Source organism: Loxodonta africana, chromosome 12 (genome assembly GCF_030014295.1).
Source record: "Loxodonta africana isolate mLoxAfr1 chromosome 12, mLoxAfr1.hap2, whole genome shotgun sequence".
Lineage (NCBI taxonomy): Eukaryota > Metazoa > Chordata > Mammalia > Proboscidea > Elephantidae > Loxodonta > Loxodonta africana.
This window is the reverse complement of record NC_087353.1, coordinates 66,794,960-66,810,723: the sequence shown is the minus strand read 5'-3', so window position 1 is coordinate 66,810,723 and position 15,764 is coordinate 66,794,960. Positions and strand designations below refer to the sequence as shown.

General features: G+C 48.4%; 1 protein-coding gene across 9 annotated transcripts in view; it reads right to left on the bottom strand.

Moving 5' to 3' along the window:
• SNX29 (sorting nexin 29) overlaps positions 1-15,764 on the bottom strand; it is a 662,332-nt gene that overhangs the window by 20,059 nt on the left and 626,509 nt on the right. For 2 of the 9 annotated variants that reach the window (XR_010323633.1, XM_064295606.1), the window contains one exon: positions 1-15,764. This exon is cut by the window's left edge and continues 13,586 nt beyond it. The exons of the other annotated variants lie outside the window; for them this stretch is intronic. Coding sequence is in view for 1 of the 2 variants with exons in the window: in XM_064295606.1 (XP_064151676.1) it covers positions 15,707-15,764 (58 nt within the window). In the remaining variant the exon portion in view is untranslated. 9 annotated transcript variants of the gene reach the window in all.

The following is a 15,764-nucleotide window of genomic DNA, read 5'->3' as shown; positions in this document are numbered from 1 at the left end:
GTCCTTGGAGGACACCGGGGGTGAGCATGGTCTATTGGAGAAGGTCTGGGGTTAGAGATTGCATCGCCTGTGTATGTTCCCAGCAGCGTGTGCCATTGTTTCATTATCTGGCCAATGTCTCATCCAGGGAAAGCAAGGGTGACCAGGAGGATGAAAACACTCGCTCCCGCACCAGGAGGGCACCTTGCTTAGAAGCACGGATCACACGCTACTTAGATCAAAAGCCATTTTCTGCTGTGCCCCAAATCTTTCTGCCTTTATGGTTCAACTCAATATTTATTTCCATTTAAATACAACTGCAATTCTGAATTTCTCTCACAGGACTTTCCTTCCAGAAGGAGGCTGTTATGAGAATACCGTTCAAATTTAAAAAGGTTCCATGTAAAGAAGGTGGTAGCTCCAACTCTCTTAAAAAGTTAAAGGAAATGAAGCAAAAGACATGCCTTCCACCAGCTTCCTTATCTCAACTCTTCAGCCTCAAATATACTTTTTGAACTAATTTTGTTTGAATGGGTAACACAGAAAGTGGTGCAAAATCAAAAGGCAGGTAGAGGTATACTGTCTAAGAAGCAAGTCTCCCATTCTCCAGGCAACCACAGTTACCACTTTCTTATGTATCTTTCCAGAGCTATCCATTGCATGCAGAAATACATACCCATACACAAGTGCGTATATGTATATAAGATGTATGTATGTATACTTACACATATATTTCTTCTTTGCTGTTTCTAAAAATGGAAATATGTACTGAGCTACATCTTGCTTTCACCTCTTAATGAAATACCATGGAGATTTTTCCAAATCATTTCCATTTCCCTTCATATAGCTCAGCCCCAATATTTTACCTCACGAGTTGGCAAACAAGTTCCAAGCTCTGCAGGCAACTTTTTCTGCCTCAATAAACATTTGAGGCTTTGCAGGCCATTTGGTCTTTATCCCAACTACTCAACTCTGCCCTTACAGGATGAAAGCAGCCATAGACAAAGTGTAAATAAACGGGAGCAGCTGTGTTCCAATAAAACTTTATTTACAAAAACAGGCAGGGGCCAGATGTGGCCCTTGGACTATAGTTTGCTGACCCATTTTAAACTCTAAACTGTCCTTCGCTGTCTTAGCACAGTTGATCTGCTAATGGTTACACACTACCAAGGAGGCATGGCCTGCCTGCCCAAGGTCCAAGGGCCTCTTCTCCTTTACAAGCACTTGACTGCAAAACAGAAAATCTGTTTATCAGCCGACAGATCTCAAGCTAACTGCTGAAAACAGGTTTTGCAACTTTACCAGCCCCTGGGCTGCATCCAGGACATCAAAATGCCAGGCCCTGGGACTGCCTCAAGCCGGCTGCAGCATCTCCGGTTTCTTTTTCAGAGACGTGTACAGGTTGAGACCTCAAAGCTGCTGAAGGCATGGTATAGGGGAGGTGGGGGCATGAGGGCTTGTGGTCCTGGGTTTGAACCCTGCGCCACTATGTGTGAGAATCCAAAAGGATATCCTAACATGGAGACCTGGCCTGCAGACACCCAATAAAAAAAAAAAAACCCAATAAGTGGCAAATATTTTAATGATGTAAAAATTATTAAATAAAAGCAGGTTGAAATTCAACCCCAGGATTATCTGTCTGTTGTGTCCCCATGATTTTACATCATTTAACATAAAGCCAAACACTACCCAGTAGTGAATGGGACCATGCATTCCAGGATGTTCCATGATCTGACCCCGACTCGCCCCTCTGAGCCCAACCTTCTCCATGCCCCACCCTCCCTCTTGGCTCCACAGTGGAACACTAGCCCAGGTTCCCTTCTAGATGACTTCTGCTCATGTTTCCAGACTCTGGTTAGATGTCACTTCTTCCAAGAAGCCTATCCTGACCAATTGTCTGAGTTAATGGTTCCTCAGAGCCCTGATGGCACAGTGGTTAAGGCTGGCAGTTCAAATCTACCCAGCCGCTCCTTGGAAACCCTGTGGAGCAGTTCTGCTCTGTCCTATAGGATTGCTATGAGTTGGAATTGACTTGATAGTAGTGGGTTTCATTTTTGGTTTTCTTGTAAGGGTAGTTAGAATCATCTGTGCAATTTTCTGCTTCCTCCACCAGACCAAAGACTGACAGGGGCCTCTCCTGTCCTATCAACTGTGGTTTCCCAAACACCTGGCCCATAGCAGGTATTCAAAATTATCTGCTGCCTGAACAATGCTGATGTCTTCAGAATACATGCTAAAGCCTCTGGCTGGGAACTTGAGGAACTGAGACAGGCTCGGCCAGAGCCAGGCCCTTCTGGGGCCAGGGAGAATGCTCATCTTCCCCTGACCCAGAGCCTCCATGATCTAGATGGAGAGAGGCCATGACAGACAGTGCTTTAGAGCACGGAGCCTGTCCCTCCCCCATCAGCAAGACCCCTACTGCTGCTACGGCAATCTTGGGTTTCTGCCAAGTTGGGACCAAATGGAGCCCTTGAGTAACTTCTTCCCTTGGGGGGCCTGGGAAGAGTACACTGTCCCGGCAAGTTCATGTGGCTTAAGGGGAAGGGGCTCTAATACAAGCCATCTTTATCCAGGGCCTCTTGACAGCACCAGACAGAGTTCCCAGAGGGCCTGGTCCTCAGGCACACAAGTCCAGAGAAGACACAACTCCACTACAGGCCAGAAGTGATGGCATCCCAGGTCCTCGGTTCATTTTTCCCAAATCCCAGCCCAAGACAAATGGGGGCACTTTGCATACTCCTTCCCAACTCCCTCTGCTCTGTGGGTGGGCCACTTGCAGCCTCCTCCCCTGGTGTCCCCAGACAGGATCTCCACCCTCTGTGCCACCTGGGAGAAGCACTGTCAGCTGCTCCCCTCAGGAAAGGTTAACCATTCTCCCAGAGGAGCTCAGAACAGGAAAATCAATGTCGAGAATATTCTCCTAGGAGAGAGAAGGGGCCTCAGCAGGCAAGGTCTAATTCAGGAATACGCCCAATTCAGGAGTTGGTTCAGGCTAGATTAAATGGTACCTGGAACCCAGGCCCACTCTGCCCGGGTCCCCACCTGCCCTTTCCTCCACAGGGTCAGCAGCTCAGCCCTCTCAAAAGCAAAGGAGACCCAAATGTAGTCACTTCACACACACCAGCATCAGCGCAGGCACAGCACACAGTCCACAGTGGCCTCGTCAGCAAGGGAAAGCATGCTGGCCCTAGGACCACATGACAGAAGCACTGCAGGGATGACCCACTGTGGCTGGCCATGGGGCTGTCTATCCTGCCTGTCAGTGCTCTGTTGACCTGGCTTGGGGAAGCTGCCCTCAGCACCCCCATGAAATACTGGGTGCTGGGCCTGAGAGGTGTGGGGAAGAGGACACTGGGGGAAGGGCCTACTGGAGCACGTGAGCCAGGCTTGTTATCGATAAAGGGACATGCCTGTCCAGGTGGATGCCCCTGCACCTGGGCTTCCCACTTACTGGGCCAATGGGCTATCAGGCCCTGGATGGCCCAGCCAAGGCTGCGGGGAAGTTCTGGAAGGACTCAGAGGTGCAGACATGTCATGGGAACATCACCTTGAGACAAACCTATGTCACCAACATACCACCCAGCCCACCTATAGGAGTATTTAGGCACTTATTTAGGGCACTCACTGACAAGCACTCATGCACACTGAGCATCTACTGTGTGCCTGCAATATGCTCAGCTCTTATATCATCTTCTTTAACTGACAGTCAGAGGTAAGAAGGCAAACGGCCTGGGTCCACACCCCTGCTCCCCCATTTAGAGGCTGAGGGGCCTGGGGAACCATCACTTGCTACATGAGCATCGTGTTAGTGATTGTGGGGCTCTGGGTGTGGTACTTCAGCCATCTGGGCCCTCGTTTCTTAAATGGGGATAAAAATAGTAACAACCTTCCTGGGCATCGCATAAAGAAGAAATGAGTGAGGGAAGCCCCTGGCCCGGAAACCGGCCCCTAGTAAGCACGCAGTGGCTGCTGACTGCTGCTGTAGCCACTGTCCTGCGAGTCTGTAAGGACGCCAACCTAGGGCCAGTGCCCACGCACTCTGCATTTGGGTCCTGAGAACCATGGGCTTTCTAGGTCAGGCATGAAAATAGTGTGTTTCTCTATGCGAGGATTTATCTGCTGCCCTGGCCCTATATATAGAACAGGCATAGTGAGCTGCAGCCGTGGTGCTACTTTTAGCCCCTGTGTACTTCGGAGGGGTGCCCCAGTGAGAGGGGCTGCAGCAGAGTGGGAGGGCCTGTACTCCAGAGTCAGGTGGCCTGGTTTGGAGCTTCAGCTTCCTCCTGTGTAAGATGGCAACAATGATGACAGCTCTGTCACCAGACAGAGAGCCAGAATAGAAAGGGCATGGGCAGTGTTTCACACGGTCTCTTAATAAATGACAGCTACCATCACTCTTATCACGACTATTGTTATTTTCCAAGAATCCTCAATTGCTTTTCTCTTCAGAGCCAACCCTGTTCAACTTGGAGTGGCTGCCCAAAGAGAGCCTGGTCTTGAAGAGCTGGCTGGCATCACCTCTGGGCTCAGCCTTGGAGAGGCTGTGTTTCACTGGGGTGTCTGCCAGGCCCTCTGTGCCAGGGGGGGCCTGTGTGCCAGGGGAGAGCCTGGAATGACATGTGTTTGGTGTTTGCAACAGTTGACCCACAGTTGACCCAAATGAATGAGCACTCGACATGGTTGAGATGAAGCCACTTTGGGATCAAAGCCACCTCGAGGAGCCTGCCAGACTGGTGCAAACTCATCTAGCAAGTGAGCATGTTCCCTCTCACAAGAGGAAGACGCTTCATTCTTTGCAAAACCCCACACCTGCTCAAGTGATAGTTCTGGAAAGGGTCTGAGAGATCCCTAGGACAATATTCCATTTTAGAGGTGAGGAAACTGAGGCTTGGAGAGGGAACACGTTGTCCAGCCCTTCCGCTGCCCAGTCAGGGTTCTTCCTGCTCCCTCCCTGGCATCCGGCTGCCTCTGTGGGCACGGTGCCCTTGTAACCACCTAGGCCATGCTTGCTCTGCCCCAGTGACTAACGGTTACTCTTAGGAAGGTACGTTAATACCTTGGAAGCTGAGAAGGGTGCCACTGAGGCAGAGAGGGGCCCAAGGAGAGACAGTGTTGGTGACAACACCCGCTGAGACTGGGCCACTTCACAGCCCTCACATGTCTATGCCACCTCTCAGTCCCCCACCCGCCTTGGTGGTCTCCATTTTGTAAGTGTCAACCCTGTTCCTCCGGTTCCTCACACCAACAATCTTGGCATCATCCCAACTCCTACCTTTCTCTCACATCCACATCCCACCCATCGGCAAACTCCGTCAGCTCAACTCTCAGAGCCATCAGGAACCGGCTCACCCCTCCACCATCCCCACCCAATCAAGTTGCCATCTTTCGCCTGGGGGACAGCCCCGTCTCCTCACTGCTGCCGTACTGGTCCCTACATCATCGACTCACAATAGAGCAACCAGAGCCATTCTTCTAGAACGTAAGTCATGTCCGCCCCTGCTCCCACACTTTGCTCCAAGTAAGAGCCAGATGTGACCTGCCTGCCTTCACCACCTCCCTGACCTCACCTCCTTCTGCTCATCCCCTTTGCCCACTCAGCTCCACTACATTGGCCTCCTTGCTGTTTTTCAAGTGGCTTGAGCATACACTGGCCTCAGGGCCTTTGCACTTGCTGTCTCTGGTCAGATACCTGGCTTGATCCTCCAGGTCTTCACACAGATGTCAAACTCCCCTGGTGGACTTCCCTCACGATATATAACACACCCCACCAGGCCCGACCTCTCCACACTCTTTGGTATCTTCCTCTGCTTTATTTTTCTCCCAGTAAACACCCTCTGACATACTGTGTGTTTACTTGTCCATTTCACTTCTGTCTTCCCCACTAGCATGTCCCCAAGGGCAGGGACTTTCTTTTATTCACTGTTCAATTCTCGTGATCTAAAATGATGCCTAGAATGTAACAAAAACAAACCAGCTGCCATCGAGTTGATTCCAGCTCACGATGGCCCCATGAATACAGAGTAGTACTATGCTCCATAGGGTTTTCAAGGCTGTCACCTTTCAGAGGCAGATTGCCAGGTCTTTCTTCTGAGGCACTTCTGGGTGGGTTCAAACCTCTAACCTTTTGGTTAGTAGTTGAGCGCTTAACCATCTGTACCACCCAGGGACTCTAGGTGCAGAATATATGCTTTCTGGATGGGTGGGTGCATACCGGAGAGGAGGTAGAAGAGAGGGGCGAGTCAGCGGGTGGGTGGACGATGGATGGACTGAGAAGGTTGCCTCCACAGCATCCCCACTGAAATACCTGTGACTTTGGCCACACCCCTGGACTTGCCCTGGGAAGTGTGCCGTGTCCCAGGAACTCTGAGAGACCCTGGGAGGAACGAGCTAGCCTGATCCTACCGTCTAGTGTTTAGACTAATTTTAATCCCTTTATTTTTGTGTATTTTGAAGGCATTCTTAATCATTTATATTTAAAATTTCCTTTAATAAATGTACTTGCATGGAAGGTAGCTGCTTAAATGCCTCTAATTTTCTCATCATGTTTTCTTGGTTTCCCAGTCAAAACAACAGCTTTAATTGCAGTGGTCCTATATGTATTAAGAAATAAAGGTTTTCTCCCCTGTTCTTCGTTATTGTTATTGTTAGGTGCCCTTGGGTCAGTTCCGACTCCTAGGGACCCTGTGTACAACAGAACAAACCACTGTCCGGTCCTGCGCCATCTTCACAATCGTTGCTACGCTCGTTCTTTGTAATTGTTGATAACTACCGATTGATCAATCTAGTATTTATATTCCACTCATCCTTCTTGGATGGAAAAGAGAAATTAATTTTTACTCTTCGAAGTCGAGCACCTACTATGTGCCTGGTTACTCTGTATTCAACGTCTGAATCCCCACTGCCCGCCACACCGTAAGGTACGGGCCATCGTCTCGCATTCTGCAGATGAAATACAAGGGGAATAAACTGTCCAAGGACAGGCAGCTGAGTGACAGATCAGGGATTTGAACCCAGGACTGTCCACTCTCTCCAGCTGCTATGAATTTAGGTGTTTTGTTTTTTTAATTTTTTTTCAAACTATAAAAAAAAAAAACCCATTGCCATCAAGTCAATTCTGATTCAGAGTAAAACTGCCTCGTAAGATTTCCAAGAGGTGGCTGGTGGATTTGAACTGCTGATCTTTTGGTTAGCAGCCAAAGCCTTAACACTGTGCCACCAGAGCTCAACTATGGTCCCCACCAAAGCACACGTCCTGCCCTTACTTGTCAGAATAATATATATCCCAAAATATATGGGCTGCTCCCAAATGGCGACTCTGAGTCTCCGTCCCTTCCTGATTTTCCTTCTCTCAGAAGTCACTGGTGCCTAGGAGGTGCTGGTGTCTCTGCAGTCTCTCCTGTCACCTCTGCCCCCAGGCAGCCTGACCACAGAGGCTCCTGCGATAAGGGGTCACTGGTGTCACTTAAACAAGTGTAACTGAAACCCTTCCACATGTAAGGGCTCATGGCTCGCTCCTCGAACAGTGGCAGTGCCAAGGGGTTGCCCCCTAACGCCACCCCCGACTGAGGTGACATCTTCTCACCACTGTGTGAGGTGCCAGGCAGAAAGACATAGCCTTCTGCCTTATGTCCACTCCTGCGCCACCTGTAGGAGTGGGCCTCCTGCCCCTCCAATGAGACTTGAAGCTGACCTGGAAGCTCCCCAGAGCCCAGCAGTGTGCCAGACATCTGGAAGGGGCTCAACAAATACTTTCTAAATAAACGATCCTTGAAGTGGGGCCTGTAAGTCTTCCTTTTTCCCTTGCACCTTGACTTCAAGTCCACCCATCCAGAACATGACCCTGTGCCCGCCTGTGTGGCAAGGGCTTTACCTGCACTCATCTCACTCAACCCTCAGCGATTGTGCCCATTTCATAGAGGAGTTAACTGAGGCCGAGTGTGGCTCACCCATGTTCACAAAGCTATTAAACAAGATCATGAAGTGGTTCCTCTCTCAAAGGGGTCAGGCACAAGACTGCTAGTCCCAGGGCCTGGCACCGAGTCATTACTAAACCAAAACCAACTCCACTGCCATCGAGTTGATCTAACTCACAGTGACCCTGTAGGACAGAGTAGAACTGCCCATTAGGGCTTCCAAGGCAGTAAATCTTTACCTAAGCAGACTGCCACATCTTTCTCCCACACAGTGCTTAGTGGGTTTGAACTGCCGTCCTTTTGGTTAGTACCGAGCATTTAACCACTGGCAACTGTTTAATAAATGCTGACAAACAAATCCCTCAATGGAATATTCCAGGAGAATGTTCTTAAGACATATAATTCCACTGAGGGCCTCAACAAGGAGACCGGCCTTTCCAGAACAAGCAGAGGTAGAAAGCGTAAAGTCTCCACAGAAGGGCAGATCCTTAATGATTCACCAGACAAGCCCACATTATCAGCCGTCCTCACCTTTGACAGTCTTTTGAGGTTTGCTAACTTGTGACTACATGGTCCTCCTTCCTAAATCCTACCTGAGGTCAGGAGACAGCCCGCCCCCTGATGACCCCAAAGCAGTTTTCATAGAGCGCTAAGGTCGTGCTGTGTGTGACCAGGGCCTGCCATCTGGGCGTGGTCAGGAAGCGGGGTGTCTGTTTCCCAGCCTCTGGCTGAGGTACGTTTTCCCTTCCCTCCTGCCACGTGCTCTTGGGAACGACCAAGCCCTATTTTCAAGTTCTAGGACCATTTTTTTTTTTTTTTTTTTTAGGACCATGGTCTTATTTTGCACGACGGCCTTCGGGAACCGAACCTGCTGAAAGATCTTTGCCTTCTGCTGATATGAGCAATAGTGATTCCTGCGGCTCTGGAATGTGGCAAGTCAGAGGTAGTCCAGAGTCCAGGCCTCGGCTCTTGACTCATGGTGTGGCCTCAGCTACTCCTTCCCCTGTCTCTGGATCTGCTCTTCTTCCGTGTCAGGATGACACTCTGACGCTGCAGGATGACGGGCATGGTGAGATGACTTTCCATCAAATACTTCCGTCTTCCAAATATGAAGACTGTCCCTCCAGTGTCTAACCCACTGGCTGGGAGAAAGATACATCAGTAGAGAGATCCTGGAAAATCTACTCTACCACCCCAATTAAACCCACTGTAACCCCAAACCTCAGTAATTCATCGTGGTTAATATTTTACAAATAAGGCTGCCTTGCCAGATATAGGCTGGAAACATGTCTGAGACAGATGACGCCTGCTAGGGACTGTTAAGGCACTTCCCAGTGCATTCGAAATGACGAGCTGGGGAGAGTAAAAGTTCCTCCACAGAAGCATGATCTCTGACTCAGTGAGCATGGAAGGCAGGGCCAAAGGTGTCACAAGCTTCTTGCACAAAAACTTGCCACGACAGTTGGCTTTGCTGACAGCTGAACAACAGACCCTGCAGAATCGACCACTGTCTGTCCACCCACCATCTCTTCTATCAGGGAACCGTCACCCCTCCTTCTACAATAATCATGTGTTTAGATGGGTTGACTGTTCCTCTCCCTTGGCCCAGTACTCTGTCCCCTGGGCCACAGTCATTGGCTTAGAGATGAGCTGATGGCCCATAGCTGGGCCGATAAGAATGTTACCTAGAATTTTTGCTGGAGTTACCAGGAAATATGTGGCAGATCAGAATCTCCCCTAGAACTTTTGCTAGAGCTAGTGGGAAGGGTGCCCATTCTTTGGGACCTGGATCTATAAGGCCCTTAAAGGCCTATAGCTGCCAGGGGCCATCTTTCCACCAGACAGAGAGAGCATGCTTGAGAACGAAGCCAGCATCAATCACCCTGTTGACATTATTTGAACGTCTGGAACCAGCCATTCCTGTAGCTAGCCCTATCTTAGACTTTATAGTCACATGAGCTAATAAATACTCCTTTTCAGCTTAAGCAAGTTGGAATTGGGCTTTTATAATTTTGCAAACCAGAGAGTCCTAACCATATGTACCGTGCTTCTGGGACTTTGAGAGGCTTGATCATTAGCATTTTTTGAGTACCTATTGCGTCCAGATGCTTTACTAGATGATTTTACAAACAAGGAAATGGATCTTGTGCTCTGCCATGTAACTCTGCAGGGCCCTCCCACTCTGACTGTGGCCTCAGCCTGTGACTTGCTCTGGCCAATGGGATGTTAACCAATGTGACATAATCAGCCTGGACAATGCCTTTGTGCTGCAGCCATCCCTGTTCTTGCTCACTGCCACATACCCAGGCCAGCCCACTGGTCCTGGAGAAGGATGAAAGATGTGTGGAGCACAGCTCCATTCAGCCCAGCCAAGGCCATCCTAGATCAGGCGACAGCCAGCTGAACCCCAGATATGTGAATGTAGCCAAGATCAGCAGAGTCTCCTAGCCCATCACTTGATGTGTAAGCTGCACAATATTATCGCTATACAACACCAAGGTATTGTGTCTGTCTCTTACACAGCATTAACGTAGCAATAAGGAGCCCTGGTAGTGCAACGGTTAAGTGCTCAGCTGCTAAACTAAAAGTTGAAAGTTTGAACTCACCCAGCGGCTCCACGGGAGAAGGACCTGGTGATCTGCTTCCACAAAGATTATAGCTTAGAAACCCTATGGGACAGTTCTACTCTGTCACATGGGGTGACTATGAGTTGGAATCATCTCGAAGGCACCTAACAACAACAACATGGCAATAGATAGCCAACACATCACTCAATATAATAACCATTATCAGTTATCATCCTATAAAACCAAAACTAAGCCCGCTGCAGTCGAGTTGATTCTGACTCATAGCATCCCTATAGGACAGAGTAAAACTGCCCCATAGGGTTTCCAAGGCTGTAATCTTTATGGAAGCAGACTGCCATACCTTGCTCCTGCAGAGAGGCATGTTCTAACCACTGAACTTTCAGTTAGCAGCCAAGCACTCAACGACTGTGCCATCAGGGCTCCTATCATTCTATAGACACCATTTAAACAGTGCATGGGGAAATGCCAGAAGCTGTGTAACTACTTGACCTCCTGAGAAGAAAGGTAGCACCGAGATGGGGCATAATTTGGTAGGACCTGAGAGTTCATTCTGCAAAGGGCAGTCTCTTTACATGTTGTGGCCTCACCTCCCTGGGATCAGAGAAATTTTATTATTATTATTTCCTTACTAACCCCAAATGGGATGCAGGTTATTATGCCAGAAATAACCTAATCTGCTTCCTTTCCTCCAAACTGAATTCTGAGATGCTCCAATGTTTAAAAATAAAAGACCTGAAGTAGGGCAAGCGATTGTAATAATATCTAAGCTGCCAATTCAAATCATTTTGGGACTGAAGTGAGAGTCTGAACAAAGAAGAGAAATGCAATGGGAACGAAAATAGCTTCCCTCTGAGAAGCTCCTACTAGGTGCTTAGCCTTTTGACAAGCCTATGAGGTCTGTGCTACTGGCTCCATTTTACAGACGGGGCCACTGAGGCCCAAAGAGGGCAAGGTCGCAAAGCTTTTAGGCTGTAGAGCTGCTATCTGAACCCAGGTCTGTTTGACTCAAAGCCTTGCTCTTTCAACTTGTACCAGGTTGCTGGTTAAATCCTACAAGAAACTAATAACAGTTTTGGCTTATCTATTTATAATAATGAAATCTGACTACTCATCACACTGAGCTGTCAACTGAGGTGAAAAGAGGGTCTGCAGGGCCATTTTGAGGGACCTGATTCTCTGCAGCCTGGCCTCTGGACCAGTGATTTAGGGCCCCTCCATGGAGATGACACCTTTGTCTTGACAAGGTGACAGAGCCCCAGCCTCCCTGATCAACCTGGCCGATGTCTGGGACAGAAAGGTGTGACCAAGGCTCACAAACACAAGTAGACATCTCTACTCTGTCTCCTAAATGTCCCCAGTGCACGTGCTTGCTGTACGCGCCTGTATCTCTCATGCCTGGAAAACGTCAGAACTCCAAGATTTGCCCTGGTTCTAAGGAATGCCAGAATCAGCTGTGTATATACCTGCAAACAATGAAAGCAACCATTATTATTACTGCAGCCACAGCTGAACTACCATTGCTACCCACTGCTGTAGAATTGATTCTGACTCATGGGGACCACGAGTGTGTCAGAGTAGAACCATGCTCCATAGGGTTTTCAGTGGCTGATTTTCCGGATGTAGACTGTCGAGCCTTTTTTCCAAGGTCCCTTTGGGTAGACTTTAACCTCCAACCTTTTGGTTACGAGATGAGTGTGTTAACTGCTTGCACTGCCAGGGACCACCCCCCTCCACTCCAGTTAACCACTAAGTGCTTACTATGTGCCCTGTGTTAAATGCTTTGCATTACCTCATTCAATCTTGGAATCAATCTTATGAGGTAGGGCCTATTATTAGTCCCATTTTACAGATGAGGAAACTGAGGCACAAAGTCCTAAAGGGCCTAATCCAAGATCATTGAGCTAGTCAATGGCAGAGCCTGGGGTCAAGCCAGTTATACCTTTCATGTGAAAGTCATAAACCAGGCCTGGCCCCACTGCCTAACTGAATGGCTGGTTTCCTGTTGCTTTAGTAATTTCTCAACCTGCCTTCCCAGGGCAAGCTAATGGGGAAAACATCCACAACGCTGTCACAGCAAGTTCTCGTGTGTGAAAAAGAGAAATAAAAACACGGAATCCTGGTCCTACTCAGCAATCCATGACCTGCTTTATCTTCTGAGTAATGCTTCCCAAGCCGGCAGACTGTGTGCCCAAATCAGTGTGTTCCCAAGAGAAAACTGGGTCTTTGTTCATCCTGCTCTCTAGTTCCCTTAGCACACACTGGGCGTATGAGGTTAATGGGGAAAAAGAAGGGCCTGTGACTGGTGTGTGAACCAACTAGGAATGGGATGGGCTGGTTGGTAGTAGGTGTTGATCAGGTGTCTAAGGCTACTACTTTTCTCAACTGGGTCAAAGCCTTCAGAAGTTCCTCAACCCTCCCCTGCCTCATTTTCCAGCCCCTTCTGCAACATTTACTTCAGAAGTTAACCCCAAAGAGGTGGAGGTGGGTAGAACCTTAGACAGCACTAACCAGTGCCACCATAACATCTAGAAAAGGAGAGGCTATAGCAGGCACGGGGTTGAAAGCCAATGGCCATAGCCAACAATACCCAGAGAATCATGAGGAGAGGCAGAGTGGCCAAAGATGGGTATGAAGAAGCCCAAGCAACATTTCCTAGGGCACAGGGCACCCATGATGAAATATCTAGGACATGGAATTTGCCAAAGCTATGTAGGAGTGCTCTATCACATGCTTCATTCCAATATAATGTTAAGAGAGTAAGGCTTCCAAACCATATAAACTCAGCTTAACATCCCCCCTCCACACTGTCCCAGCTCTGTGATGATGGATAAACCACCTCACTCTCTGACGAACAATAATACCAGCCTCCGTGAGTAGATTAAAAAAATCCACTGCCGTTGAGTCGATTCCGACTCATAATGACCCTACTGGACAGAGTAGAACTGCCCCATAGGGTCTCCAAGGAGTGGCTGGTGGATTCGAACTGCCGGCTTTTTGGTTAGCAGCTGAGCTCTTAACCAAAGAAAAGCTCCTGGTCTAATACTTGGCACCCAGTAGGTGATACAGTTTCTTCTCCCCATCTCTTTCTTGGCCATGGAGCCAGAGGGATTTGTAGCCGATTATCCGATAACTGGCCAGCTACTCAGGCTAGATCAGGGTTTCCCAACCTCAGCACTATTAACATCTGGGTGGGATAATTCTTTGTGGTGGGGGCTGTTCTGTGCATTGTAGGATGTTTAGCAGCATCCTTGGCCTCTAACCACCAGATGCCAGTAACAACTCTCCTCTTCCTGCTAGTTGGCACAACCAAAAATGTCTCCATTCATAGCTGAATGTCCCCGGGGCAGGGGAGGAAAGTAAAATAGCACCTGGATGAGAAGCATGGGGTCAGAGGTACAAGGAAACCCACTGAGGCTTAATAGGACACTGGCCAGTGAGGGAGAGGAAAAGTCAGAACAGTACAAAAGCATAAAAAAAGTCCTATAATAACTGCTCTGCAAGGAAGTCCTTCAGGTACATTTTCTGAATTCAACAGGGGAGAATATCAGTCTTTTCAACCCTAATAACCTGTGACCAGATTCCTTGAATAGATACAACTGCCCTCCAAACAGCCATGTTTCTTGGTGAGCTGCTAAGAGAACCAAGTAATGACTGGCTGTGTTCTTTTTACAGGTGACCAAGCTCGTCAGTGGCTATTGTGAAGATGACGAGAAACCAAAAGAACTGCCATCAAGAAGATGTAGAGAGTTCCGGCAGGCACCTCGCCCAGAGGAGTGGACCATTGGCTGGTCAGAAAACAGGGCCCTCTTTGGGAACACGGAAACTTCCCCACAGAGGAAGATGGACATGTACTTGGATGCTGAGTTGGACACCTGCTGCTTGGTGCTCCCATAACTGACCAGCTTCTCAGGCTAGATCTGATACACTCAGCTCTCACTGGGCCCAAACTATTAAGGGGACCTCAGACAGAACTGCAGGAGTCAGTCTGTCCTGAGGCCTGATGTCATATCTGCCCTGGTTAATATCTTGCTGTTATTGTCCCCATTGAGTAGGTTGCTGTCTGTTTTCCTCCTCCTGTACTTCTTCTTGTGTAAACAGATTCATCTAAAGCAGTCCCTTCTTGCCCTGCACTATGGGTCACGTGGAGCACACAGACATGTTTTATTTGCCCACAAACATTAAAACCCAAACCCGTTGCCACTGAGTCAAATTCTGCCCCTATAGGGCAGAGCAGAACTGCCTCATAAGGTTTCCAAGGTTACAACCTTTATGGAAGCAGAAAGCCACATCTTTCTCCCACAGAACAGCTGGTGGGTTCAAACTGCTGACCTTTTGGTTAGGAGGTGAGTGCTTAACCATTGTGTCACCACAGCTCCTATCAGTTGTCAACATTTAAAAATCAGAAGATTTTATATACAAATGTGAGTTTCTGCCATCTCTTGAAAAAATTGAAGACCTGGAAACCCACAGTCTCATAGCAACAACCAACTGGGGTGAGTGGTGGCTGACCCCTGTAGATGGGGCCTGTGAGCTCCACTCTACATGCTCCCTATTGTCACTCCTCAATGGGTCTATCCACTTATATGGCTTGCCTAAACCCTACAGGCAGGTCTGCCATGTTCCCACAGTTGACAGGTATAAATGTGGGGTGTTTGGTGGCTCTGTTGATGCGGGACTTTGGGAAGGTGCCAAGAGTCTATAAGTAAGATGCTGAAGGATCACAAACGAGTCAGGGGGGCCGCCCACCAGGGCATGTTGTTCTTGTTGTGCACCTTGGAGTCAATTCTGATTCACAGCGACCATACAGGACAGAGCAGAACTGCCCTGTAGGGTTTTCCAGACTGTAATCTTTATTAAGTTACCAATGATTTCATTTTACTTGGATAGACAATCCATGCTCATGGAAACGGCAGTCAAGAAATGAAATGATGTATTGCGTTCGGCAAATCTGCTGCAAGACCTCTAAAGTATTAAAAAGCAAAGATGTCATTTTGAGGACTAAGGTGTGCATCACCCCAGTCATGGTATTTTCAATTGCCTCTTTTTTTTTTCATATGCATGCAAAAGCTGGACAATGAATAAGGAAGACCAAAGAAGAATTGATACATCTGAATCATGGCGCTGGCAATGAATATTGCATATATCACGGACTGCCGGAAGAATGAACAAATCTGTCTTGGAGGAAGTACAGCCAGAATGCTTCTTAGAAGAGAGGATGACGAGGCTTCATCTCACTTTGGACATGTTATCAGGAGGGACCAATCCCTGGAGAAGGACATCGTGC